General features: G+C 45.4%; 1 protein-coding gene across 1 annotated transcript in view; it reads right to left on the bottom strand.

The window, feature by feature from the left end:
- The window catches only part of LOC137418128 (uncharacterized), a 103,528-nt gene that overhangs the window by 69,517 nt on the left and 17,799 nt on the right, over positions 1 to 16,212 (bottom strand). Inside the window, exons 5-6 of the mRNA XM_078775341.1 lie at positions 9,028 to 9,083; positions 8,748 to 8,852 (exon numbers count right to left, since the gene is read on the bottom strand). Coding sequence (XP_078631467.1) covers positions 8,748 to 8,852; positions 9,028 to 9,083 — 161 coding nt within the window. The remainder of the gene's footprint in view (positions 1 to 8,747; positions 8,853 to 9,027; positions 9,084 to 16,212) is intronic.

Below are 16,212 nucleotides of genomic sequence, written 5' to 3'. Positions count from 1 at the left end.
GGGACAGCATAGAAAGATAGGCACTTAGACACACTTATCTTATTCCCGACAGACCACAGATAAACAGGACAAAACTGACTCACACGGGGATTGATGGCAAGGAAAGCGGGCAGTCGATGGCTCAAGGTGCACTCTTGGCTCAAGGACAGAATCGACCCGGTCCGGTCCAAAGATGCGGGGAGGTATCGTCGCGCTGGGGGTGGCGTCCTTTGCTCTCCGTGGTTCAGGCGCATCTGACTTCACATCCGGTAAGTCGCTGCGTATCTCCGGCGGGGAGTGACACGCCCTCGGCTCGTTAGCTCCGCCCCAGATGGAATCGGCCCGTTGCTTCTCATTGGGTGCGGGGGGTTACCGGCTCCGCCCTTGACGAGGGGCCGACAGGCAGCCCCTTCGTGGTAACCCCGTCGGCACACATGGGTAATGGCGGCTAACCGAGCCGGAGTGAGGACGCACACTCCCCGCGCGCGCCGTTGTTGTAGTTGTTGTTTGGGGAAGAAGATGGGAGGAGGTATGGGAAGGTCCTAAACTCACTACTGGTGCCATATAATCACATTCTGGTGCAACGAAGAGTCAGAATTAATGGAAACGAGTCCTTAACTGACATAGACTAAGAATAACTAGCAAGATGTCCGAAAGTTGTCTACGTGAGATGTGGTGGACCTGGGCACGACATTTAATGGGGGAAAAAGGGGAAGGTCGGTTCTACAGAGTGTTATTTATAGGCAATGGGACTAGGGAATGGGGGATTGGGGATAGTTGGGGAGTGTTGGGGAAATAGGGGAATATTTACAAGCGGATATGGAGGCCAAATGCCATATCCGCAACAATATTATTTTACAATATTTCAACCAAAACCAAAACAGTATATTATTTTACAATATTTCAACCTAAACCACAACAGTATATTATTTTACAATATTTCAACCAAAACCACAACAGTATATTATTTTACAATATTTCAACCAAAACCACAACAGTATATTATTTTACAATATTTCAACCAAAACCACAACAGTGTATTATTTCACAATATTTCATTTCACAATAATATGAAATTCTACAACATTATGATGGATGTTTCTGGTATTTTATGTTTGATTGATTCATGTGTTTTAGATAAGGCCGTGTTTCCAATAGTTGAATCTGCGTTGTGTCAATCAAATAAGGAGAAGGCCCCATTCCTTTCAGTTTGCAACCTCCCTCTCCAAGCAACGCCATTACGCGCCCTCCAGTCTGCCCATGGCCTCTCCCAATTGTCACGCGCCTCTGCCAGCAGCGTTCGCAGCCTCGCTGGGCTTCCGCCCAGACGCCGCCATAAGCCACAAGGTAAGGCCCGTGAAAGGAGGCGGAGCGCCAAGAAGAGGGTGTGGCCACATCATCCAGTCGTCAAAGACGTGGCTTGTAAGCCCTCACCAGCCAACCATGGCTGAGGTGACATGACCGACAGGCGTGGCTTTTTGGCCCGTGGAGTGATCGCTGGTCGCGTTATATAAGCGCGAACACAAAGCCCTTTCACCGGACTTGGAGGACTTAGAGGACTCACTCGCTGGCGCTGTTAAGAGAACTACTTGGAGGAGTTGTTGGAGGCACGCGCGTTGTAACGGGACTTGTCATAGGCACGCTTGTTGGAGAGATACGGCAGCGCTTGTTAAGGACTCGCTGGGAAACGCGCATTGCATTGGACAATTGGGAGAGCGCACCTTTATCAAAGGAGGACTTTGGAGAGAGGGCGTTTAGCACGAGCATGCAAATATTACGTACGCAGGACACCAGCTTCCCCCCGCTATATAAAACTGTCCGGTCGTGCTCAACTACACGCGGAGCTGCCTGCCGGGTTTCGCCGCTGGACCAGATCCTGGACTGGAGCTGATTGGAGCCTGGACAAGCCGGTGACCATCTACAATCCATCTACAATCCCCGTGTGAATGTTTATGTTTGTCCTGGGTATTAAGTTAAGACTGCCATAAGACTGCCCTGTGTGCTGCTTCTTCTTCTTCCTATCCTGTACATTCTTTCGTTTCCTCTTCTTTCTTGTATATAATTAATAAACCCATCTTTGTTCTTCCTATACTCTGGTTTCTTCTTGTCCGATCGCATCCGTCCTTTCTTCCATTGGGTAAACGTGGCACGACAGGAACCACTATAATCGGGTCTAGTCATTGTTAACGGCCTGAATCGTGGCTCGCTTCGCTCGGCGTGTCCACTAACGCCGTAGTTCGGGCGGGAGTTATTTCCCTGCTTCGCGGTTGGTGTTCGTAATTAGGTATTTGGGACTAAATTGACCAATAACCCTACCTAATACCGACCGGAAGGAGCGTCTAACCCCCAGGACTCGGGTCGGCCAGATAAAAAGACAAGGGAATTAACCCCCCCTCCCACCCCCCCCTCCCCCCACCTTGATAAGGGGTGAGCCGACGTCCGAGATCCGTAACAATATATATATATACAGGTCTACATTGCATGTACATTACATTACATATACAGTATATATATATATATATATATACTGTATATACATTACATTACATATACAGCATATATATATATATATACATTACATTACATATACAGTATTTTATTTTTTTTTGGCGGATCTGGGGGTCGGCGCTCCCCTTACCAAGGGGGGGGGTTAATCCCCTTGTCTTTTACACTGGCCGATTCCCCCAGTCCTGGAAATTACACGCTCCTTTTCACGGTGAGATTGGCCAGGGTGATTGGTCAACGGGTTCCCAAATACCTTTGCCAATCCCTCCGCAAAGCAGGGATATAATTCCCTGCCCGGACCCGGACAAGATGGAGTTTGCCGAGCAGTTGGCAGTCCGAAATCAGAGCCGTTAGCAAACACTAACCCGATCCTGAGCTTTGGCCAAATCGTGCCACGTATATCAATTGGGGACAGGACGAAAGTGATCGGATGAGAAGAAACCAAGGGGTAAAGAAAGAACAAATATGGTTTATTCATACAGTAATGATTAAAGAGGAAACGAAAGGGCAAGAATATACGAGAGAGGAAATAAAAGGACACAGGGCAATCTTAAACTACACAGTCTTACTTAACAAACCCAGGACAGAACAAACACACTTACACGAAAGGATGGAATGGCAGGAATGGTGGGAAGGAAGAGAAGGGTCCAGGCAGATGGTAGGCGTCGAGGTCCGGCTCCAACCTCGCACTCCGGTCCACGCTCCGGGTTCGAGGCGAAATCCGGCAACCAGCTCCGCGTGTCGTTGAACGCGCCCGGACAATTATATACAGCGGGGGGAAACTGGGATCCTTCGCATACATAATAGCTGGATGGTCGTGCTAGCGAACCCTCTCCAACCCTTCTTTCACGGCGTGCGCCTCCAACAAGTTCATGAACACAACCAGGGCCTTCTCCACAACTCTCTTGTGCACGCCTTCTCTCCCCTTTTAGCTCGACTTGCTCGCTCGACCTGCTCGCTCGACTCCGTAAGTAGTCCGCGGCAGCGCTTATATTGGCCGCCTGTGTATCAAGCCGCCTGCCTTTTGGAAACGCCCACCGGTGAGCTCTCCTCGGCCTTGGTTGGTCATTCGGGCTCACCGGTCCCGCCCCTTGATGAGGCGTTGACAGAGCCATGCCTTGTTCCTGGTGCTTGGCTGACTCCTCCCGCTTCTTCTCCAAGACGACCGCGTGCGTAATGGTGTCGCACGAGTTAGAAAACCAATCGCACTGATGTTGAGGGAGCTGTAGGGCCTATCTTTATTTCATTAATGCAATGTAGATTCAAACTATTTGGAACAGAGCCTTACCTGAAACACATACTAATGGAATAACTAAAGAAGATCCTATGGTGTCCTACATGTTGCTCGTGGCCTATCTATGGTGCTCTCTTTCAACATTAGAAGAGGGGATATTTACAGGAGATTATTTATAAGGGATTATTATTTACAAAGTGGAGGGTTCTAAAAACCGCAACAATATATATATATATATATATATATATATATATATATATATATATATATATATATATATATATATATATATATATACTGTATATATATATATATATATATAAAGCAGTAAAGTATGTTTGTTTGTTTGTTTGTCTCTTATAACTCGATAACTACTCATCGCAGAGCAAAACCAAAGGCATATTCGGAATCAGTACGTCTCAGAGCAACTACAGCACACCTTAAAATTTAAAAAACGTCGCGTTTTTAAATTATGACATCATCAGCGTATTTCGGAACGTAATTTTTCAACTTCATATTCGGAATCAGTACGTCCCAGAGAAACTTCGTAACGTTAATTTTTCAACTTCATCCGATTGACATGGGACCAACGGCATGTGACAGAGAGTGAAACATTTATTTGACGACAATGACGTCCGACTTCCGGGTTCGGAATGCAGGACCAATGCCATTTGACAGGGAATAAAAAATAAATGCGACATTCAATTGACGACAATGACTTCCGACTTGACTCCCCCTCCCCCTCCCCTCCACCCTACCCCCTCCCCTTCTCCCCTCCCCCTCCCCTTCCCCCTCCCCTCCCCCTCCACTTCCCCCTCCCCCTCCACTCCCCCCTCCCTCCCCCCTCCCTCCTCCCCCCTCCCCCTCCCCCTCCCCCCTTCCCCCTCCCCCCTCCCCTCGTCCCTCCCCTCCCCCCCCCCACTCCCATCCCTCCCCCTCCCCAGTCCCCCCTCTTCTCCCCTCTCCCCCTCCCCATCCCCCCCTCTTCTCCCCTCTCCTCCTCCCCCTCCCTCCTCTTCTCCCCTCCCCCCCCTTTTCTCCCCTCCCCCCCTCTTCTCCCCTCCCCCCCTCGCCACCCTCTCCTCCCCTCCCCCCCCGTTCCCCTCCCCTCCCCTTCCCCCTCCCCTCCCTTCCCCCACCCGGCAATGCCGGGTACTTCTGCTGGTATGTATATATATATATATATATATATATATATATATATATATACAGGTCGACATTACATATACATTACATTACATATACAGTATATATATATATATATATATATATATATATATATATATATTGTTACAGACACGACTTTGATGTTAAAGTGGGCCGAGCGGAATGGCCGTCGTGTCCGCACAAATTACCCGACTATACTCGACGTTGACGAAGTCGCGTTACGCTGGCTCAATAAGAAAAAGAAGACACCCGGCTGGGTTATAAAATGACGACACCAGGGATACGGTTCTCAAGACCTCCGGAGGAGATTATATTCGTTACGGAAGGTCAGATTACAGGGACGAGAGGTATATCACAGAAAGACAGGCACTTAGACACACTCTTATATTAACCCCGGACAGACGACAGACAAACGGGACAACGGCTGACTCACACGGGGGTTGATGGCAGGAAAGCGGGTATCGATGGCTCCAGGTCCTCCTGGGCTCGGGGCAGGATCAACACGGTTCGGTCCAGAGATGCGGGGAGGTCTCGTCGCAGCGCTCAGAGGTGACGTTCTTTCTCAGGCGGGGCTTTCTCAGGCCTCTCCAAACTCAGGCGCATCTGTTTCAGCGCTCGCAGGTCCGTCTTTCTCCAGCTGGGGGCGCATCTGACTCAGCGCTCGCAGGTACCTCTTTCTCCAGCTGGGGGCGAATCTCACTTCACATCCGGCGCGTGGCCGCGTATATCCGGCGGGGAGTGACACGCCCTCGGCTCGTTAGCTCCGCCTCGTGGAATCGGCACGTTGCTTCTCATTGGGTGCGTGCGGGGGGTTTACCAGGCTCCGCCCTTGACGAGGAGCTGACAAGGAGCCCCTTCGTGGTAACCCCGTGGAGCGCATGGTCTGGAGCGCATCGTCTGGAGCGCATTGTCGATGGCGGCGAACCGAGCCGGTGGGAGGACGCACACTTCCCCCCGCGCAGCGCCGTGCCCCTCTGTTGTTGTAGACGGGGAAGAAGATGGGAGGAGGTATGGGAAAGGTCCTAAACTCACTACTGATGCCATATAATCACATTCTGGTGCAACGAAGAGTCATGATTAATGGAGACGAGGCCTTAACTGACATAGACTAAGAATAACTAGGAAGATGTCCGAAAGTTGTCTACGTGTGGTGCGGTGGACCTGGGCACGACATTTAATGGGGGAATAAGGGGAAGGTCGGCTCTACTGATTGTTATCTATCTATAATTCCAGTAATCTCTGTCTGTACGTTTGTTTGTCTGTGACCGCTGTTTCTCGACAACCACGGGTCCGATATACTTTTAACTTGCCAGGTATATTGCTGGGGACCCGAGGATGTGCCTTTTCAAGGTTTCATATTAATCGGACAATTACTTACCGAGCTATGTCCAAAAAACGATTCAACCAATCAGAGAGCAGCGAACGATCGCGTGTGCCGGCGTTGCGAATGGACCAAACCATTCCATGTAAATAGAGGGGGGGGTTCTGTGGTCGTTGCGAATGGACGAAACCATTTCATGTAAATAGTGGGGGGGGATTGTCACTGTACTCGCAAGCCGTTCGCCGTTCGCTTTGGCGTTGCGAATGGACCAAACCATTTCATGTAAATAGAGGGGGGGGGGGGGATATAATTTTAGATAGATATATAGTACGGGCATATATATAGTACGGGCATGCCCTAGTTTACATGCAATGGGACTAGGGAATGGGGGATTGGGGAAAGTTGGGGAGTATTGGAGAAAATAGGGGAATATTTACAAGCGGATATGGAGGCCAAATTCCATATTCGCAACAATATATATATATATATATATATATATATATATACAGGTCTACATTACATATACATTACATTACATATACAGTTTATATATATACATGTCTACATTACATTACCCATCCAGTTTATATATACAGCATATATATGTTCGATAACTTATCATCCACTGTGCTGCCTTCATCTACGCAATGGGTATCCCCTCATATAATTCCTACAATTTTGTTATAAGGAAGATCTCCCTTTAGTAAACCCGTGCTGGTAGTCTTGAATTTATCTTTATCAAAATGGTTCCTCATGTGATCCCTACATAAAAGTCTCCATGAGTGCCTTCATGGCAGCCAAAAGGATGACATATTTGAAGGCAATGGTCGTGGTCGTGTTGTGTTGTAAAATTAGAAAGTTTGGTCCAGTGCGCGCAGGTGGAGGGAAGCAATGGAATATCTGCATCTCGAAATGGCATATGCATGTGTTGTGACCTTGTGTCGATCAGATTCTCTCATCCAAAACCACATTTCTCTAATCTCTTACTCCAGACTCTTAACCAAAATGTTGATAAAATTTAACCAGTTAAACAGATAGGACTATAAAATAGTGATGTATAAAAATGTGGTGAATTGTTTTTGCCCGTCGGTACTCCCACCTCCATCACCCCCATCCTCACCACCACCACACGAGGTGCATCCCAAACTCTATCCCACAACCTCATCCTATAACGCCATATTGTTTATGTATTATGTTTCAAACACATGCAGAGCACGTGCATCCTTTCCGTACCCATTGTTTGTCCAATTTTCCCCTTCAACTCCGGCAAACACGATGGAATAATATTTACCGATATGAACAGTGATGTGGCTTTTGTTGAAATTCTACGTACCAGGAGAGAGTAGATCGACTCCTGACGAACTCTTCAGATATAAACGTGCGGCTCAGTAGTAACACGGCAGCGTGTGCAAAGTAACTGAGAAACAGGTATAGCGGCCGCTTCCGTTTTGCAGAATTCAATCTTTTTTCAAAGTGGGCGCCATGTACTGTTTAGATTTTGATGATTTGCGTGTGATATGATTTGACGGATTTTTATATGAATCGTTTAAAATAAAAAAAGCCTTCAATCTCTGAAATTGTGCCTTTTCATTTGGGCCTCCCAATTGAAGCCCGCCCATAAGATGGGTACCGTTGCTCGTACAAACTAGAGAGGTCCAAGGGAACCTGAACTCAACTGGTCTATATCAATATGGTTAGAATATGCATAATAGAACCACAAATGATATAGTTTATATGTGCTAAAAATATATGACAAAAATTGATTTTTCAATATGGCCGCCCTGCCACGCCCATTTTTGGGCGTGCAACGTCCAAATGCAAACCCAAAGTAGTTTATGTCTCAAAGATGCTGCATAACAAGTTTCATCAAATTGAATCAATATCTGTGACTTTTAGAGCGTAGACGTCGAATTGTTTACAGACGACAGACAGACAGACACTGGGTGTCGATAAAAACTCAGCTGGACATAGTCCAGTTGAGTTAAAAATACAACTTTCACATAACAAGGTTCTTTGAGCTGAAAGAGAGACGGACAGTACTTCAGTATTTGTCATGGATGGGCCTCAGGGGGTCCCACAACCGATGCGGTGCCCCCTGCACATCATGGAGCAGGACTTCTGAACTATGGCAGGGTACCGGCAAACAATGGCAGTCTGTGAGCGAAAAACATGGTTGGATATGTCTATTTCAATCGCAGTTCGATCAACAGGGCTGGAGTGAAAGATAAGAGAACGTGGGTTTTGGCAAATAATATCTGATTGTTCCCAAACAAAGCCAAACAAAACACGCGTGCTCTCCTCCCGAGGATTGAGCTTCCATTGCGCTTCCTTCTGGGACCGACATTCCATCTTCGACGGTACAGCACGACCGCAGCCACTGCGAAATAGCCGGCTTAAAGTCCGCCGGTATTTTTGACAGCTCAAAGGTGAGTGCACTACTTATCGTGCGTCAAATTTATTACCTGCAGCGGTGTCCGACACTATATACGATGCAACGGCAAGAGTAGGTGCACATCGATACCACAGGTGCGCTTCACATACCTGAGATCTCTTGCTCCAGGTCAAGTTTGCAGCTCGAACTTTATGAAGCTCTTCTCGCGACTCGCTGGATGTCGGATTGCCCGTGAGATTGCTATGTTTGTTCAGCTATACTTTGGGTGGAGCCGTGCGATTCACATAATTTCTGGGAAAGGATGAGGGTTCGCCGAAGTGACGTCACGGATGAGAAATGAACAAAACATTGGCAAATAGTCGAAAAAAGGTACCGCACCTACGCAGGTAAGAGGGATCAATGATGACCAAATGAGTTTTGTATCTTTGCTTGAAAGGAAAAGTCTGTGTCATATTCTTGTTTCACTTTCAACGAGAAAACTGTTTCTGGGAAGAAAACTCACACGGAGAAATCCAGAAGGACTTGTAAGAGAAATTGATACAGATACCAGAAGATGTCAATAAATCAATCAATCAATCAATCAACTAGAATGGTACTCGGCAGAGAGCATACCTCCACCAGGTTGAACAGGTTACGTTTTGTATCCCACTGATAGGCCGGATCTGGATTCGGACCTGAACCAAAATCGAATAAGCTTGTTCTTGTCACCTAAACAACTCGTCCGCTTAGTTTAGTCATAATTCGTCCATAACTTTTTTAAATATCATGTTATATATAGATTTTCACCCGATCTCCAAATAATGAAGAATCACTTAAAAATTAAATAATTCTCGTATCTGAATCCATGTTCAGATCTTCACCAAAATTAAATCGATTCGTCCTTGTCACACAACCAACCGATCCACCAAATTTCGTCCGAATCCGTCCACAACTTTTTGATATCTATATTATAATAGCCGTAGATGATTCTGTCTGTCTGTCTGTCTATCTGTTGGGTGTCTGTCCGGGGTGTGGCTTACTCGGTTTGCAGAGTAGCTCCACCCATAGCTCCACCCATTCTGGGAGTGGCTATAAACAAATATCCACCATTTTATTAACTCGCATAGCTTTGAGTCCTGTTTTGTAGGCCCGTGGTGTCTTGCTCTCCCCCAGTTTTATTTCAAATCAAATTCGATAAATCATTTCATTTTTCACAGTCGCTAACATAGTTTTAGACTCGGTTGAAAAAAAACGGGAAGAAAATCCGATGAAAGTTGCCGTTTATAGAACGAAATGAATTCTCAAAGGCCTGTAACTTCAAGGCCATTGAGTCTCTCTCACGCCTTTATCTCCAATCTAACTCACCATATGATTTCATTTTTATCGATGGTTTTACTTTTAGACTCGGTGTCAGCAATAATTGAGAACAATCCACACACGCGGGAAAATGCAGAGATATATTTTTTAAAATCGCGTCATGGTGTATCATACACCGCCCAACATGACACCGCCGGCAATGTGTCGATATATATTAAAAATTCGCTTTTGCTTTTCCGTTATGATATATTACTATTTCGTTTGATGATAGTCGTCACAAAAACGTCAACAATGATGCCGACATATATTTCTTCGTTTTTATTTCATTCAACATATTAGCCGGAAGTAAAATATGTTTCAGGAAATTACCGAGAGATATTTCTTCGTTGTTTTTATTAGTTATGTGCGCATACACTTTAAATAGGTTTATTTGAAATCTTTAATTTTCCACAAACATTCCACACACGCGGGAAAATGCAGAGATATATTTTTTAAAATCGCGTCATGGTGTATCATACACCGCCCAACATGACACCGACGGCAATGTGTCGATATCTATTTTAAATTCGATATATCATTTCATTTTTCACAGTCGCTAACATAGTTTTAGACTCGGTTGAAAAAAAACGAGAAGAAAATCCGATGAAAGTTGCCGTTTATAGAACGAAATGAATTCTCAAATGCCTGTAACTTCAAGGCCATTGAGTCTCTCTCACGCCTTTATCTCCAATCTAACTCACCATATGATTTCATTTTTATCGATGGTTTTAGAGTCGGTGTCAGCAATAATTGAGAACATTCCACACACGCGGGAAAATGCAGATATATTTTTTAAAATCGCGTCATGGTGTATCATACACCGCCTAACATGACACCGACGGCAACGTGTCGATACATATTAAAAATTCGATATATCATTTCATTTTTCACAGTCGCTAACATAGTTTTCGACTCGGTTGAAAAAAAACGGGAAGGAAATCCAATGAAAGTTGCCGTTTATAGAACGAAATGAATTCTCAAACGCCTGTAACTTCAACTTCAAGGCCATTGAGTCTCTCTCACGCCTTTATCTCCAATCTAACTCACCATATGATTTCATTTTTATCGATGGTTTTGGACTCGGTGTCAGCAATAATTGAGAACATTCCACACACGCGGGAAAATGCAGAGATATATTTTTAAAAATCGCGTCATGGTGTATCATACACCGCCCAACATGACACCGACGGCAACGTGTCGATATATATTAAAAATTCGCTTTTGCTTTTCCGTTAAGATATATTACTTTTTCGTTTGATGACAGTCGTCACAAAAACGTCAACAATGATGCCGACATATATTTCTTCGTTTTTATTTAATTCAACATTATTAGCCGGAAGTAAAATATGTTTCAGGAAATTACCGAGAGATATTTCTTCGTTTTTTAAAATTAGTTATGTGCGAATACACTTTAAATAGGTTTATTTGAAATCTTTAATTTTCCACAATATAATTTACTTGCCATTTATCATTTGATGATTACGAGACAAATTCCTCTTGAGGATCGTGACAATTCATGCGCTGCGTGGAAACTTCTATTTCCAAAATGAATGAGACGATCGATGAAGAACGCAGACTTGAACAGGATGCAGCAAGAAAACGAATGAGACGGGCGAACGAGTCCATCGACGAACGTCAATGCAAACTTGCGGGGTCACCCGTGGGAATCCCACGGGCATGGATGTGTGTGACATTTCGACATATTGAGTTAGATGCTGCACATTCATTTTTACAAAATGGTTACTGGCAAGTCATCAGATCCAGAAATGGTGTAAAAACCACCGTTTAGAGGCCATTTTTCCCCGCAAAGCGGGGGTTGGCCTTTTCGGGGACCGTGGTAGTTGTTGTTTTTTTGTCCCCTTTTTGAAGCAATGTTTTACGGCCGGATGCCCTTCCTGACGCCAACCCTTTTTGCCGCCTTCAACGACAAACAGGGAATTACCAGTGAACTGGTACTCAATTAGCCGACCTCGGAAGGATGACAGGCTGAGTCAACCCCCCTGGCATTAATTCGGCGATCGACCGAGATTCGAACCCAGGATCCTAAGCCGGCACCCTAGCCGCTAGCCCAACACCAGAAATGGTGTCATGAACACAATTTATTTACGCACAAGCACAAAAGCAAGACGGGCCGATTTCCGATTCCGACGGGCCGACGGGCCGATTTCCGATTCCGACGGGCCGATTTGGAGCAAGAAAAAGAACGAGACGGGAGAAAAAGGAGAGAAACGAGACGGGGAAAGCCGATTGGAGAGGCGAGTGAGGCGCGATTGGAGAGGAGTGTGAGGCGCGATTGGAGAGGAGTGTGAGGCACGATTGGAGAGGAGTGTGAGGCGTGATTGGAGAGGAGTGTGAGGCACGATTGGAGAGGAGTGATTGGAGGGGAGTGTGAGGCACGATTGGAGAGGAGTGTGAGGCACGATTGGAGAGGAGTGTGAGGCGCGATTGGAGAGGAGTGTGAGGCGCGATTGGAGAGGAGTGTGAGGCGCGATTGGAGAGGAGTGTGAGGCGCGATTGGAGAGGCGTGTGAAGGATTGCAGAGGAGAGGAGTGTGAGGGATTGGAGAGGTGAGGGATTGGAAAGGAGAGGGATGTGAGGGTTTGGAGAGGAGAGGAGTGCTAGGTGGAGAGAGGAGAGTGTCAGGTGGAGACAGGAGAGTGTCAGGTGGAGACAGGAGAGTGTCAGGTGGAGAGGAGTGAGGGGTCACATATTATGTGAAATAACTAAATTCACACCATTTCTGGATCTGATGACTTGCCAGTAACCATTTTGTAAAAATGAATGTGCAGCATATAACTCAATATGTCGAAATGTCACACACATCCATGCCCGTGGGATTCCCACGGGTGACCCCGCTAGTCTATATTATAATAGCCGTAGATGATTCTGTCTGTCTGTCTGTCTATCTGTTGGGTGTCTGTCCGGGGTGTGGCTTACTCGGTTTGCAGAGTAGCTCCACCCATAGCTCCACCCATTCTGGGAGTGGCTATAAACAAATATCCACCATTTTATTAACTCGCATAGCTTTGAGTCCTGTTTTGTAGGCCCGTGGTGTCTTGCTCTCCCCCAGTTTTATTTCAAATCAAATTCGATAAATCATTTCATTTTTCACAGTCGCTAACATAGTTTTAGACTCGGTTGAAAAAAAACGGGAAGAAAATCCGATGAAAGTTGCCGTTTATAGAACGAAATGAATTCTCAAAGGCCTGTAACTTCAAGGCCATTGAGTCTCTCTCACGCCTTTATCTCCAATCTAACTCACCATATGATTTCATTTTTATCGATGGTTTTACTTTTAGACTCGGTGTCAGCAATAATTGAGAACAATCCACACACGCGGGAAAATGCAGAGATATATTTTTTAAAATCGCGTCATGGTGTATCATACACCGCCCAACATGACACCGCCGGCAATGTGTCGATATATATTAAAAATTCGCTTTTGCTTTTCCGTTATGATATATTACTATTTCGTTTGATGATAGTCGTCACAAAAACGTCAACAATGATGCCGACATATATTTCTTCGTTTTTATTTCATTCAACATATTAGCCGGAAGTAAAATATGTTTCAGGAAATTACCGAGAGATATTTCTTCGTTGTTTTTATTAGTTATGTGCGCATACACTTTAAATAGGTTTATTTGAAATCTTTAATTTTCCACAAACATTCCACACACGCGGGAAAATGCAGAGATATATTTTTTAAAATCGCGTCATGGTGTATCATACACCGCCCAACATGACACCGACGGCAATGTGTCGATATCTATTTTAAATTCGATATATCATTTCATTTTTCACAGTCGCTAACATAGTTTTAGACTCGGTTGAAAAAAAACGAGAAGAAAATCCGATGAAAGTTGCCGTTTATAGAACGAAATGAATTCTCAAATGCCTGTAACTTCAAGGCCATTGAGTCTCTCTCACGCCTTTATCTCCAATCTAACTCACCATATGATTTCATTTTTATCGATGGTTTTAGAGTCGGTGTCAGCAATAATTGAGAACATTCCACACACGCGGGAAAATGCAGATATATTTTTTAAAATCGCGTCATGGTGTATCATACACCGCCTAACATGACACCGACGGCAACGTGTCGATACATATTAAAAATTCGATATATCATTTCATTTTTCACAGTCGCTAACATAGTTTTCGACTCGGTTGAAAAAAAACGGGAAGGAAATCCAATGAAAGTTGCCGTTTATAGAACGAAATGAATTCTCAAACGCCTGTAACTTCAACTTCAAGGCCATTGAGTCTCTCTCACGCCTTTATCTCCAATCTAACTCACCATATGATTTCATTTTTATCGATGGTTTTGGACTCGGTGTCAGCAATAATTGAGAACATTCCACACACGCGGGAAAATGCAGAGATATATTTTTAAAAATCGCGTCATGGTGTATCATACACCGCCCAACATGACACCGACGGCAACGTGTCGATATATATTAAAAATTCGCTTTTGCTTTTCCGTTAAGATATATTACTTTTTCGTTTGATGACAGTCGTCACAAAAACGTCAACAATGATGCCGACATATATTTCTTCGTTTTTATTTAATTCAACATTATTAGCCGGAAGTAAAATATGTTTCAGGAAATTACCGAGAGATATTTCTTCGTTTTTTAAAATTAGTTATGTGCGAATACACTTTAAATAGGTTTATTTGAAATCTTTAATTTTCCACAATATAATTTACTTGCCATTTATCATTTGATGATTACGAGACAAATTCCTCTTGAGGATCGTGACAATTCATGCGCTGCGTGGAAACTTCTATTTCCAAAATGAATGAGACGATCGATGAAGAACGCAGACTTGAACAGGATGCAGCAAGAAAACGAATGAGACGGGCGAACGAGTCCATCGACGAACGTCAATGCAAACTTGCGGGGTCACCCGTGGGAATCCCACGGGCATGGATGTGTGTGACATTTCGACATATTGAGTTAGATGCTGCACATTCATTTTTACAAAATGGTTACTGGCAAGTCATCAGATCCAGAAATGGTGTAAAAACCACCGTTTAGAGGCCATTTTTCCCCGCAAAGCGGGGGTTGGCCTTTTCGGGGACCGTGGTAGTTGTTGTTTTTTTGTCCCCTTTTTGAAGCAATGTTTTACGGCCGGATGCCCTTCCTGACGCCAACCCTTTTTGCCGCCTTCAACGACAAACAGGGAATTACCAGTGAACTGGTACTCAATTAGCCGACCTCGGAAGGATGACAGGCTGAGTCAACCCCCCTGGCATTAATTCGGCGATCGACCGAGATTCGAACCCAGGATCCTAAGCCGGCACCCTAGCCACTAGCCCAACACCAGAAATGGTGTCATGAACACAATTTATTTACGCACAAGCACAAAAGCAAGACGGGCCGATTTCCGATTCCGACGGGCCGACGGGCGAGACGGGCCGATTTCCGATTCCGACGGGCCGATTTGGAGCAAGAAAAAGAACGAGACGGGAGAAAAAGGAGAGAAACGAGACGGGGAAAGCCGATTGGAGAGGCGAGTGAGGCGCGATTGGAGAGGAGTGTGAGGCGCGATTGGAGAGGAGTGTGAGGCACGATTGGAGAGGAGTGTGAGGCGTGATTGGAGAGGAGTGTGAGGCACGATTGGAGAGGAGTGATTGGAGGGGAGTGTGAGGCACGATTGGAGAGGAGTGTGAGGCACGATTGGAGAGGAGTGTGAGGCGCGATTGGAGAGGAGTGTGAGGCGCGATTGGAGAGGAGTGTGAGGCGCGATTGGAGAGGAGTGTGAGGCGCGATTGGAGAGGCGTGTGAAGGATTGCAGAGGAGAGGAGTGTGAGGGATTGGAGAGGTGAGGGATTGGAAAGGAGAGGGATGTGAGGGTTTGGAGAGGAGAGGAGTGCTAGGTGGAGAGAGGAGAGTGTCAGGTGGAGACAGGAGAGTGTCAGGTGGAGACAGGAGAGTGTCAGGTGGAGAGGAGTGAGGGGTCACATATTATGTGAAATAACTAAATTCACACCATTTCTGGATCTGATGACTTGCCAGTAACCATTTTGTAAAAATGAATGTGCAGCATATAACTCAATATGTCGAAATGTCACACACATCCATGCCCGTGGGATTCCCACGGGTGACCCCGCTAGTCTATATTATAATAGCCGTAGATGATTCTGTCTGTCTGTCTGTCTATCTGTTGGGTGTCTGTCCGGGGTGTGGCTTACTCGGTTTGCAGAGTAGCTCCACCCATAGCTCCACCCATTCTGGGAGTGGCTATAAACAAATATCCACCATTTTATTAACT

Source organism: Myxine glutinosa, chromosome 4 (genome assembly GCF_964187855.1).
Source record: "Myxine glutinosa chromosome 4, kmMyxGlut1.1, whole genome shotgun sequence".
NCBI classification, from domain to species: domain Eukaryota; kingdom Metazoa; phylum Chordata; class Myxini; order Myxiniformes; family Myxinidae; genus Myxine; species Myxine glutinosa.
Note: the sequence above shows the minus strand (reverse complement) of the source record. Positions and strands in the feature narration are given on the sequence as shown.